Source organism: Staurois parvus, unplaced genomic scaffold (assembly GCF_062004578.1).
Source record: "Staurois parvus isolate SC_StPar_1 unplaced genomic scaffold, SC_StPar_1.0 ptg000248l, whole genome shotgun sequence".
In the NCBI taxonomy this organism is placed as follows: Eukaryota; Metazoa; Chordata; class Amphibia; order Anura; family Ranidae; genus Staurois; species Staurois parvus.
Window position 1 is genome coordinate 1,434 of NW_028318044.1, and position 13,893 is coordinate 15,326.

General features: G+C 41.9%; 1 protein-coding gene across 2 annotated transcripts in view; it reads right to left on the reverse strand.

Moving 5' to 3' along the window:
• Positions 1-411: 411 nt before the first annotated feature.
• Positions 412-13,893, reverse strand: part of PLCB1 (phospholipase C beta 1) — an 815,168-nt gene continuing 801,686 nt past the window's right edge. For both annotated transcript variants that reach the window (XM_089680621.1, XM_089680620.1), the window contains exons 13-14: positions 5,973-6,057; positions 412-645 (exon numbers count right to left, since the gene is read on the reverse strand). In XM_089680621.1, the coding sequence (XP_089536747.1) occupies positions 427-645; positions 5,973-6,057 (304 nt within the window). In that variant the 3' untranslated portion in view covers positions 412-426. The remainder of the gene's footprint in view (positions 646-5,972; positions 6,058-13,893) is intronic.

A 13,893-nucleotide genomic window follows, 5' to 3' on the forward strand; every position in this document is an offset into this window, starting at 1 on the left:
CTTGTACAAAACCTCTTTGATATAGTCTGCAAAGTGCTTGAAAGGACGTTGTCCCTGTTGCCCACAACATATTCACCCATCCCTGTTTCTAGAAACAGCTTGGAAATGCCAACATAAGAATTTAAAGAGGTTGCTGTGTGTCAATCCTTTGTGATGAGTATAGAATATAGACCAGAGTTTCTCAACCTTTTCAACACAGAGGAACCCTTGAAATAACTTTCTGGTCTCAGGGGAACCCCTGCTAAAACTTATTTTATCTGAAAATCATGATACATTAGTGTGATGGTCAGTGGGAAGAATGCTCCTTACACTTGTGGCCATTGGGAAGAATTTTCTCCTTACAGATAGCTAAAAGAGCAATGGTATCCATGTTAACTTATCTTAAGAGGCAGAAATTGCTCATTGCTCAAGGAATCCCTAGCAACCTCAGGAGGAACCCTGGTTATGAAACCCTGATATAGGCTTACCTGCCCCAGGAGATGATGGCTCAAACACACTCGAAGAGTCGCTACAGGCATTTGATGCTTGCTCTGACAACTTCTTCTTTGCACTTCCTTCAGATGACTTGTGAGATTTCTTCTTATTTTTCACCAAGACTTTATACTTTAAATCCACAGGGCTGGGAAGAGCCACCCCAGTCTCGAGCTATGGAATTAAAGAAACCTATGTTACAAACTTAAATAAGACCTTGCAGTTCAAACAACAAAATGCTCCATTCTAGGGGCGGACTGAACATTTGGAAACTGCCCGAGGGCAGTAGGGGGCCCCATGAGATGCCCCTGGTACCTTTTTTATAGGCTTTTTTGAGTTTGGGCAAGGACATAGGGGCCCCATGATCCCCTATTGCCCGGGGGCCCCATGAGTTGTCAGTCCACCCCTGCTCCATTCAATTCTTCCCCCCTCCACAATATTAACCCGTTGCCAAAGCTTGAAGGTTGTGATGCTCAAGGCCAGTAGGATGGGGTTCTCAATCATGCGGCACTTTGATTTGCTGATTTTGACATCATTTGGAGCCCATCCTACTTGTGGTACAGTGTGGTACGACAGCAGTAATGACACTGAGGCCTGGGATACAGAAACCAGATACTGAAAAACCTCCAGAACAGTTACAACAACCTGGCATGGAGAACAGGTGTCCGGGAACTCACAGTCAATGCAGCGGAGAAGCAGTAGGCCCGAGCTTTATGCAGCACCTGCTGAGGGAGTTGGAGGGTGGCATGGCCAGTTAAACACAAGAGGGAGCTTGTGGAATTGCAGATGTATACCCTATCCTTTCCCTACTCCTTAGGACCCTTTCTCTGCCACTAGTGCTGTCCCTGACAGGTGGGTGAATGTGTAACAAAACCTGAGGGCAAGGACTTAAAAAGACTCCACTTGACCCAAGATGGCCACCAGGGTCACCTGGATGCAGCGTAACCAACCGGGACATGCTCCAGGGGAACAAGGAAACAATAGAGAAACAAAGTTTCTCTTGATTACCTCTCCAGCTGCAGTACCACTCTGGTTGAGCGCCACCTACAGTGGAGAAAACAGACTGCACCTGCGTACATACTGGCTCCAGATTGTTGATGATTGACCATGAGCTGTTACTGGGCCATTGATGAAGAGCATCCCAGAACAGCACAGCAACTCATATAGGCAGCAGTTGGGTGTTAAGACCAACCCCACCCTTCTGCTGCATATACTGCTGTCATAAAGGGGACTCTATGCTTTTTTTTCACTCTTTTTTTGTCTTCTTTGGTTTAAATATGCCTCGTTCCTCACCTAGACTAGAGTCATTATTCAGCTTACTCCTGCAGGCTCCTGGGACATCCATGTCACACTGGTTCAATACAGGATGCAAGTCTTGAAATATCTCATCCCTTCAGAGACGATGAGATTTACGTTGTCTCTCTAAAGGCACGAAAATCCACAGGAACGCAGGCACCACAGCAGGAAGCTGAAGTGGGAGAGAGAGAGATCTTGTGCCATGTCATAAGGGGGCAAGGTATAAGAACCAGGGCGAGACAGCCAGCTCCTGATGAAACCGAAAAGACAGATGGCATCACGATATAGTGCCGCAGAAGCAATATGGTATGGCAGAAGAGGAAAATGCAAGATTACATGGGCATGTAAGTATGTCTATATTGGCAAAATGGCCAAAAAAGGCAAAACCTGTATTATTATTGCATGCAGTCAGCTGGCACTGTTTCCTTTGCAGCTTCCTCTATCACAATTCCACCTTCATTCTCCTCATTAGACAATGAGTCAGGATAACTTAATGTCAATTAAAAAAAAAAAAACCTACCGTACATTTCCTCCCGTAAAAAAAAAAGCAAATACGCAGTCTTAGGAAACAAGGGTGCAAATGCTGCACAGGTTACTTTTCTAGGAGATTTTGGTTATTCGTTATGAGAAGCAGACTTAGCCCATGGGTGCAACCACTGTGTCTACACTAAGCTCTGTAAAAGAAAATAGCCATCCTACCTAAATGGTGTCTGGGTATCCCCCACAGACAGACAGCAACACCCAGTATGAAGGAGAGAGGAAGTAAACCTAGCCCGACACCCCATGTATACTGAGTCCTGCCTTGATCCACTATCACTGCCCCTCTCTTTTATGTGCCTATCAGTTAGAGCGTATTAAAGATTTGTTTCCTTGTGAGCAGTGTGGTTGGACCTCATTATAGATTTTTCTTCTTGTGAGCAGCGTGGTTGGACCTCATTATAGATTTTTCTCTTTGTGAGCAGTGTGGTCCACCCTTTTTTAGGTTTGTCTCCTTGCGAGGAATCTGGTAGTACCTCATAATAGGTTTGTCTCCTTGTAAATAGCATGGTTGAAACTCATTGTAGATTTACCTCCTTGCAAGCAGCATGGTTTGACCTCATTATATATTTGTCTCCTTGTGAGTAGCATGGACCTGACCTCATTATAGGTTTCTCCCCTTGTGCGTAGCATGGTCTGGCCTCATTATAGGTTTGTCTCCTTGTGAGTAGCGTGGTCAGACCTCATAAAGGGTTTGCCACCTTGTGAGTATTATAGTTAGAACTCATTATACATTTACCTCCTTGCGAGCAGCATGGTTGGGACTCGTTATAGATTTGTCTCCTTGTGAGTAGCGTGGTCTGACCTCATTATAGGTTTGTCTCCTTGTGAGTAGTGTGGTCTGACCTCATTATAGGTTTGTCTCCTTGTGAGTAGCGTGGTCAGACCTCCTAATGGGTTTGTCTCCTTATGATTAGTGTAGTTAGAACTCATTATACATTTACCTCCTTGCGAGCAGCATGGTTGGGCCTCGTTATAGATTTGTCTCCTTGTGAGTAGTGTGGTCTGACCTCATTATAGTTTTGTCTCCTTGTGAGTAGCGTGGTCACACCTCATAAAGGGTTTGCCACCTTGTGAGTATTATAGTTAGAACTCATTATACATTTACCTCGCGAGCAGCATGGTTGGGCCTCGTTATAGATTTGTCTCCTTGTGAGTAGCGTAGTCTGACCTCATTACATTTTTGTCTCCCTGTGAATAGAGTGGATGGACCTCATTACAGATTTGTCTCATTGTGAGCAGCATGATTGGACCTCATAATAGGTTTGTGTCCTTGTGAGTAGTGTGGTTGGAACTGATTATAGGTTTACCTGCTTGTGAGTAGCAAGGTTGGGCATCATTATTGATTTATTAAATGTACTTTTTGTGATAAACTTCCCAATCAGCCCAATCTATCTCAAAAATTCAATAAACCAACATATTCCAAAAGGTGATGATCAAATCTAAACTAAAATAATAATAAACCACCCCTCTAATATATATTCCAAAATCATCAAATATAAATGATAAAATAACATAAATAAAATAAAATATAATAAATTAAAATATATATAAAAGTGTCCAAATCTCCAAAAAATAATAATAATAATAATAATAATAAGTGTCCAAATCTCCAAAAAAGTATGTAATATAAACAAATAAATGTCCAAAAAATCCCAAGAAAAACAAAAACGTTCTTTATGTGTTCAGTGAAGCAAAACGATTCTCCAAAAATGCCTTGTTATCCCTCTTATGGTATATTCAGGCATATACTGTTAGATAGGAAAGGCATTCCTCCATCACTCTTATCCCGGGGTATTCCTCATATGGACAAAGAGAAGGCTCAATCAGGCAGATTTCATAAAAAGATATAAATTTATTCCACACTTACATGTAAAAACACTTTATCCAGCTCTCTGTACTGCACATTTCAGTCTCTGGTTCAGAGACTAAAATGTGCAGTACAGAGAGCTGGATAAAGTGTTTTTACATGTAAGTGTGGAATAAATTTATATCTTTTTATGAAATCTGCCTGATTGAGCCTTCTCTTTGTCCATATGAGGAATACCCCGGGATAAGAGTGATGGAGGAATGCCTTTCCTATCTAACAGTATATGCCTGAATATACCATAAGAGGGATAACAAGGCATTTTTGGAGAATCGTTTTGCTTCACTGAACACATAAAGAACGTTTTTGTTTTTCTTGGGATTTTTTGGACATTTATTTGTTTATATTACATACTTTTTTGGAGATTTGGACACTTATTATTATTATTATTATTTTTTGGAGATTTGGACACTTTTATATATATTTTAATTTATTATATTTTATTTTATTTATGTTATTTTATCATTTATATTTGATGATTTTGGAATATATATTAGAGGGGTGGTTTATTATTATTTTAGTTTAGATTTGATCATCACCTTTTGGAATATGTTGGTTTATTGAATTTTTGAGATAGATTGGGCTGATTGGGAAGTTTATCACAAAAAGTACATTTAATAGTTTATTCACTTCCTAGGGAGGAAGTAGTGTTTTGTGGCTGTATAGGAGCTTTTTGATTGATCATTATTGATTTGTCTCCTTGTGGGTAGCATGGCCTGACCTCATTATAGCTTTGTCTCCTTGTGAGTAGCGTGGTCTAACCTCATTATAGGTTTGTCACCTTGTAAGTAGCATGGTCTGACCTCATTACAGATTTGTCTCATTGTGAGTAGCGTGGTCTGACCTCATTATAGGTTTGTCTCCTTGTGAGTAGCGTGGTCTAACCTCATTATAGGTTTTTCTCCTTGTGAGTAGCGTGGTCAGACCTGCTAATGGGTTTGTCTCCTTGTGAGTAGTGTAGTTAGAACTCATTATACGTTTACATTGCGAAACGCATGGTTGGGCCCGTTATAGATTTGTCTCCTTGTGAGTAGCGTAGTCTGACCTCATTATAGGTTTGTCTCCTTGTGAATAGAGTGGTTGGACCTCATTACAGATTTGTCTCATTGTGAGCAGCATGATTGGATCTCATAATAGGTTTGTGTCCTTGTGAGTAGTGTGGTTGGAACTCATTATAGGTTTACCTGCTTGTGAGTAGCAAGGCTGGGCCTCATTATAGATTTGTCTCCTTGTGAGTAGCGTGGTCTGACCTCATTATAGGTTTGTCTCCTTGTGAGTAGCGTGGTCTAACCTCATTATAGGTTTGTCTCCCTGTGAGTAGTGTGCTCAGACCTCATTACAGATTTGTCTCCTTGTGAGCAGCACGATCAGACCTTATAATAGTTTTGCCTCCTTGTGAGCAATATGGTCAGACAGCGGTGGGGGATGAGGGGCAAACACTGTCCACCAAGGTAGCTCAACAACCATAGCTCAAAACAGACTGAGACCAAACGCTCTATGCACTTGATGCCCCCGCAGATTCCACAAGGATTTAAAAATGATGGCGATATCCTTCCTAATAAAATGATAGGAAGGACAAGATATACCATCACAACCCCAAACAACCAGACTGAAGTTTTGGCTTTTCATGAGAAGAATGTAAACTGATTGTGTTTTGGTCTAGGGTTACTGAACCGAGCTCAGTACAATTTATCTCCATTAAAATATTAAACCTTATCTTACGTACACCGATTTAAAATAAACAACATAATAAACTAACATTGTTTCATTGTAATATACATAACACAATGTATCAGCTTACAGGATTCCTTTCTAGTGGTTCCATCAGAAGTCCATCCCCAAAAATTAGCTTGCAGTACTCTGCCATCTTTGCTTGTTGTTTCGGCCTGAAAAACAGTTAGAAAATTATTCTTCTGTTCTTACTGCTTGAACTCAATCTTTATTGTATCCTGTGTTTATATTGAGTTAGCCCTGTTTTATTACATAAGGAACTATATTTTTTGCATATATACATTGATCCAGCTAGGTTGGATGTAAGTATCCATCAGATATTAACACTATACACTACCGGCCACTTTATGAGGTACACCTGTTCAATTTCTTGGTAACACAAATTGCAAATCAGCCAATCACATGGCAGCAACTCAATGCATTTAGGCATCTAGACGTGGTGAAGACGATTTGCTAAAGTTCAAACCGAGCATCAGAATGGGAAAGAAAGGGGATTTAAGCGACTTTGAACGTAGCATGATTGTTGGTGCCAGGCGGGCTGGTCTGAGTATTTCAAAAACTGCTGATCTACTGGGATTTTCACGCACAACCATCTCTAGGGTTTACAGAGAATGGTCTGAAAAAGAGAAAATATCCAATGAGTGACAGTTGTGTGGAGGAAAACATGCCTTGTTGATGTCAGAGGAGAATGGGCACATTGGTTCCAGATGATAGAAAGGCAACAGTAACTCATGTCAAAATGGACCAACATCTGAGGAATGTTTCCAACACCTTGTTGAATCTATGCCACGGAGAATGAAGGCAGTTCTGAAGGCAAAAGGAGGTCCAACCCGGTACTAGCAAGGTGTACCTAATAAAGTGGCCAGTGAGCAGGGGTGGACTGACCATTGGGGAAATCGGGCACTGCCCGAGGGCCCGGGGTCAGTAAAGGGCCCCATGAGATGTCCCTGGTACCTTTCATAGGCTTTTTTGGGTGTGATTTGAGTGTGGGCGAGGACACAGGGGCCCCATGATCCCCTATTGCCCGGGGGCCCCATGAGTTGTCAGTCCACCCCTGCCAGTGAGTATATACTGTGATTGCTGAAATCTTCTAGGTTCTGTATAAGCAGCATCCTCAGATTGTATTCAACTAATACAAGGTGTTCTCTGATTGTTGTAGGTGGAGATTATGACATCACTGCCCCTCTTCTGCACCTTGTCCAGTTGGAGAATGATTTGTGTTAAAAAAAAAAATGTTCTATGATTGGCGGAGGGGTCGGGACTCTCACACAGAGCCTGGAAGTTTTTGACGATGACTGCATGGAGTACATGGTATTACAGTAACTTACAGCTTTGCCAGCAGCCAATTAGATGTCAGATATAGATGCATCAAACCAAGCTATTTAACCAATGACAACCTTTATTTGTGATTTAAAGCCCAAGTTCATTTTTTTTTCTTAGGTACCCCAAGAGGGCTGCACTACTCACCTCCATTCCAGCATTGTCCCCCGCATTAATCCCTTTTCACCACAAGATGGGCATCATGCAACCCAAAAGTGATGGGTCCCCTGAGGGTGCCTCACCACCATGCCCTGCAGCCACAGTGTAATGGTGCAGGAGGTGGTGCTGAAGTCATCAGACTGCCCACTGCTGGGAGAAGATCAAAAGAGGATCCAACGCATCATGTGGTTGGCCTGAGGACATCTGGAAAAGGTAAAAAAAAGTGTAAAAAAAAAAAAAAAATTATAAATAAAAACAAATCCAGTGGGGGCCTCAAGGGATGTATGGGGAGGATCACTGATGGGTAGAGGGCTGAGCTTAGAGTTGTGTGATCAGATGCTTTTAGGGCAGATACAGAGTACCTGTCACTACCTATTACTATCACAAGTGATATTTACATTCCGTGCGACAGCAATAGTGGTACAAAAAAATGTAAAGAAACGGTGTAAAAAAAAAAAAAAAAAGTAAAAAAAAAAAAAAACAAATTTAAAGCGCCTTCCCCCCATGCTCACATGCAAAGGTGAACACATGCATTGGTCTCGCACACATATGTAAATAGCGACTGCACCACACATGTGAGGTATTACTGAAAACTAACACCAGAACTCCTCTGTAACTCTAAACTGGTAACCTGTAATGGCTTTTAAAGCTTCGCCTATGGAGATTTTTAAGTACCGTGGTTTTGTGCCATTCCACAAGCGTGCGCAATTTTAAGACCTGACACGTCTGGTATCTATTTACTCAATGTAGCATTATATTTTATATTTTACTTAACAATTGAGTATTATATTGTGTTTTTCTGTGCATCACAATTTAAAAAAGTGTATTTTTTGCAAAAAAAAAACCAAACTGTGTTTGCGAAAGCACTGCGCAAATACTGCGACATAAAAAAATGCAACACAAATAAATTTATTCTCTAGGGCCTCTGCTTAAAAAAAAAAAAATTATATATATATATATATATATATATATATGTGTGAAACTCGAAAAATTAGAATATCGTGCAAAAGTTCATTTATTTCAGTGCAGCAACTTAAAAGGTGAAACTAATATATGAGACTCATTACATGCAAAGCAAGATAGTTCAAGCCGTGATTTGTCATCATTGTGATGATTATGGGTTACAGCTCATGAAAACCCCAAATCCACAATCTCAGAAAATGAGAATATTGTGAAAAGGTGGAATATTCTCGGCTCAAAGTGTCCCACTCTAATCAGATAATTAAGCCATAACACCTGCAAAGGGTTCCTGAGCCTTTAAATGGTCTCTCAGTCTGGTTCAGTAGGAATCACAATCATGGGAAAGACTGCTGACCTGACAGTTGTGCAGAAAACCTTCATTGACACCCTCCATAAGGAGGGAAAACCTCAAAAGGTCATTGCAAAGGAAGTTGGATGTTCCCAAAGTGCTGTATCAAAGCACATTAATAGAAAGTTATGTGGAAGGGAAAAGTGTGGAAGAAAAAGGTGCCCAAGCAGCAGGGATGACCGCAGCCTGGGGAGGATTGTCAGGAAAAGGCCATTCAAAAGTGTTGGGGACTTTCACAAGGAGTGGACTGAGGCTGGAGTCAGTGCATCAAGAGCCACCACACACAAACGGATCCTGGACATGGGCTTCAAATGTCGTATTCCTCTTGTCAAGCCGCTCCTGAACAACAAACAACGTCAAAAGTGTCTTACCTGGGCTAAAGAAAAACAGACCTGGTCTGTTGCTCAGTGGTCCAAAGTCCTCTTTTCTGATAAGAGCAACGTTTGCATGTCATTTGGAAACCAAGGACCCCGAGTATGGAGGAAGAATGGAGAGGCCCAAGGTCCCTGAGTATGGAGGAAGAATGGAGAGGCCCAAGGACCCTGAGTATGGAGGAAGAATGGAGAGGCACAAGGACCCCGAGTATGGAGGAAGAATGGAGAGGCCCAAGGACCCCGAGTATGGAGGAAGAATGGAGAGGCCCAAGGACCCCGAGTATGGAGGAAGAATGGAGAGGCCCACACTGCAAGATGCTGGAAGTCCAGTGTGAAGTTTCCACAGTCTGTGTTGATTTGGGGAGCCATGTCATCTGCTGGTGTTGGTCCACTGTGCTTCATTAAGTCCAGGGTCAACGCAGCCGTCTACCAGGAGATTTTGGAGCACTTCATGCTTCCTTCCACAGATGACCTTTATGGGGATGCTGACTTCATTTTCCAGCAGGACTTGGCTCCGCCCACACTGCCAAAAGCACCAAAAGCTAGTTCAATGACCGTGGGATTACTGTGCTTGATTGGCCAGCAAACTCGCCTGATCTGAACCCCACAGAGAATCTATGGGGCATTGCCAAGAGAAAGATGAGAGACATGAGACCGAACAATGCAGAAGAGCTGAAGGCCGCTATTGAAGCATCCTGGTCTTCCATAACACCTCAGCAGTGCCACAGGCTGATAGCTTCCATGCCACGCCACATTGAGGCAGAAATTGCTGCAAAAGGGGCCCAAACCAAGTACTGAGTACATATGCATGCTTCTACTTTTCAGAGGTCCGATATTGTTCTATGTACAATCCTTGTTTTATTGATTGCATGGAATATTCTCATTTTCTGAGATTGTGGATTTGGGGTTTTCATGAGCTGTAAGCCATAATCATCACAATGATGACAAATCACGGCTTGAACTATCTTGCTTTGCATGTAATGAGTCTCATATATTAGTTTCACCTTTTAAGTTGCTGCACTGAAATAAATGAAATTTTGCACCATATTCAAATTTTTTGAGTTTCACCTGTGTATGTATATATATGTGTGTATATATATATATATATATATATCTATCAGCACAGTGGCTAAATGGTCAGCACTTCCGCCTGGCAGTACTAGGGTCGTTGGTTCGAATCCCAGCCACGGCACCACCTGCCTGGAGTTTGCATGTTCTCCCTGCACCTGCATGGGTTTTCTCCAGGCACTCTGGTTTCCTCCCACACTCCAAAGATAAGCTGGTAGGTTAATTGGCTCCTGTCTAAATTGTCCCTAGTATGTGTATGTATGAATGTGAGTTAGGGACCTTAGATTGTACGCCCCTTAAGGGTTAGGGACTGATGTGAATGTACAAAATATATATATGTAAAGCGCTGCATAAATTGATGGCACTATATACGCACCTGAAATAAATGATATATATATATATAAAATTTGTGGGAGGTCTAACTAATTTTCCAGCAACAAATACTGTTTTTACAGGTAAACAAAAAGTATCAGAAAAGGCCTGGTCCTCAAGTGGACAATCTCTGTACATGGACTTTTACATTCAAAACACCAAAAAAAATATCAATAAATTATTTTCCAATTTCAAACCAGCTAAACAAGGAGACCGAGGGAGATCGGTCATGCAAATAAACTGAGCTTCTTAGGTCTGCACGTGCAGATGATATTTTGATCGTCACAGAAAGGATTGCAGATCTTTAAAAGTGAACAATGGTATTACATCTATCTAAACTATCAATTGAACTTGGGAAAAAGATCTTTCGATCGGCCTGACTATTCTAGCCTGTTCATCTCCTTCTTAGAGGACATTCAAGTTTCCAATAAAATTCTTTTGCAAATACGCAAACCTATGAAAGCAGAATAAAAATCTTGATGAGTTTTATTCTGTCATATCAGACACAAAACAGGCCGTTGACGATGAGCGCTGCCTCCCGCGGGCCCCATAATCTCTTGTCAGAGGAGTGCGAGCTCTACATAGGAGATGACACTTTCTGGCTTGGGGGACCGGGGAACATGTGTCTGAATGCCGAGTCCTCTCTGCTGACCACACAACACTGTGAGCTAGGCAGCTGCACAAAGTCATTCTGACAAAATCCTCTGGGGGACTTCTGACTATCCGTAGCTGTTGAAGCGACTTCCTAGGAGAGTCCAGATGGATGGTTGTAATTGTGCAATGCCGGAGAGATTCTTAGTGGGCCCTCAAGTCCTCTCCTGCTGCCTCTTCCGTGATCCGTCCTCCTGAAATGAGCTCAGACTCTCCAGAGAACGAGCGGAGGAAGTAACCTAGTTTTTTTTTGGCAGAACTCCGCCGTATAGAGCTAATATTAATGAACAGACAGGTTGTCCCATCAGGGATCGAGAGAACAGATGGGTGATCATCAGATTAGAAAATCAAAATAAAATATAAATATCCAGTTCATTTAATAATTCAACAGCAAAGGGCAGAAGGCTGTAGCTGAAAGAAAACCACTGGAATTCATTCTCCAATCATTTGACTGGTTGCCATGGGTTATTACATATCATCGGTCTGAATGGAACCACATTAACTTGTTCAGCATTTTGGACGTATTTAATATGTCCAAAATATGAACAATTTGATACAAGTTTACAGCTGAGCTTGTTTCTGTGTTGTTTAGCAAACTCCCGGCATTTGTGTAAAAATGAACCGGGTGGCTATAGAGTGACCCGATCACATTTACTGTGCTTGTATGTGCACAGTTTACGCTTGATCAGCTAGAGCAATGGGTAAAGTGCTGAAGGCTGTAACTCAACAGCAAACTACCGGAATTCATTCTCCAGTCATTTGACTGGTTGCCATGGGTTATTGCATATCATCAGTCTGAATGGAACCACATTAACTTGTTCAGCATTTTGGACGTATTTAATATGTCCAAAATCTGAACAAATTGATACAAGTTTACAGCTGAGCTTGTTTCTGTGTTGTTTAGCAAACTCACGGGATTTGTGTAAAAGTGAACTGGGTGGCTATAGAGTGACCGGATCACATTTACTGTGCTTGCATGTGCACAGTTTACACTTGATCAGCTAGAGCAATGGGTAAAGTGCTGAAGGCTGTAACTCAACAGCAAACTACCGGAATTCATTCTCCAATCATTTGACTGGTTGCCTTGGGTATTTACATATCATCGGTTTGAATGGAACCACATTAACTTGTTCAGCATTGTGGACATATTTAATATGTTCAAAATCTGAACAAATTGATATAAGTTCACTTCTGAGCTTGTTTCTGTGTTGTTTAGCAAACTCCTGGCATTTGTGTAAAAGTGAACTGGGTCTCTATAGAGGGGCCTGATCACATTTTCTGTGCTTGCATGTGCACAGTCTACATATTGCTCCAGCTGATCAAGCATAGACTGTGCACATGCAAGCACAGTAAATGTGATCAGGCCCCTCTATAGCCACCCAGTTCACTTTTACACAAATGCCGGGAGTTTGCTAAAGAACACAGAAACAAGCTCAGGTGTGAACTTGTATCAATTTGTTCAGATTTTGGACATATAAAATACGTCCACAATGCTGAACAAGTTAATGTGGTTCCATTCAGACGATGATATGTAATAATCCATGGCAACCAGCCAAATGATTGGAGAATGAATTCTGGTAGTTTGCTGTTCAGTTACAGCCTTCAGCACTTTACCTATTTCTCCAGCGGATGAAGCGTAAAGTGCTGAAGGCTGTAACTCAACAGCAAACTACCAGGATTCATTCTCCACACTTATGACTGGTTGCCATGGGTTAACACATATCATCAGTCTGAATGGAACCATATTGCCTTGTTCAGCATTGTGGAAGTATCTAACATATCCATAATCTGAACAAATTGAAACAAGTTCACAGCTGAGCTTGTTACTGTGCTTGCATTTGCACAGTCTACGTTTGATCAGCTGGAGTAATGGGCAAAGTGCTGAAGGCTGTAACCCAACAGCAAACCACCAGACTGGTTGGCATGGGTTGAGAAGCAGGGGCGGACTGACCATTTGGAAACTCGGGCACTGCCCGAGGGCCCGGGGTCAGTAGGGGGCCCCATGAGATGCCCCTGGTACCTTTTTCATTGGCTTTTTTGAGTTTGGGCAAGGACACAGGGGCCCCCGCAGCTTTTCCTCCCGTACCACTATCCCCTCCCTCCTAGATTGTAAGCTCCAAGGAGCAGGGCCCTCGAACCCCTTGTGTTTTGTATTGTCACTGTAGTGTCTCATGTACTGTCCCCCACTCTAATGTACAGCGCTGAGCAAACGTTTTGGCGCTATATAAATACTGTATAATAATAATAATATGATCACATTGTTGTCTTTACCACTCACCTATTTGTGTATTAATCATCCATTCACTAAATTTCTCTTCAATATTTGGCGACACTTCTTACCACAGTATTTAGCACCTATTGGTGCATATGTCTATCACTTTATTGATTTATTATACTTCCTAGTGCTGCATTTTTGATATTATCTTTTTTTTAAATGGTGGCGTGGATCTTCAAACCGGCGGGGGACACAGAGTGCTCACAACGGGGAAGGAGGATGCAGGTAAGTACTGCTAACTTTATTAGTTATAGTTAAGAGAATGCATTTCGGTAGTCGAGGTTATTAAAAGGGAGGGGGAGGGGGAGGGCAGCTTTATCTGACATACGGAATTATAACACAGCTGGCAGGTTAATTCAGTCCAGACATCAGACATTCTCGTAATTCAAAATAAAGTCACAAACACACCTTAGGACACCGACGTATGCTGAGAGCTAATATTCCAGATAAAGCTCTGATAAAT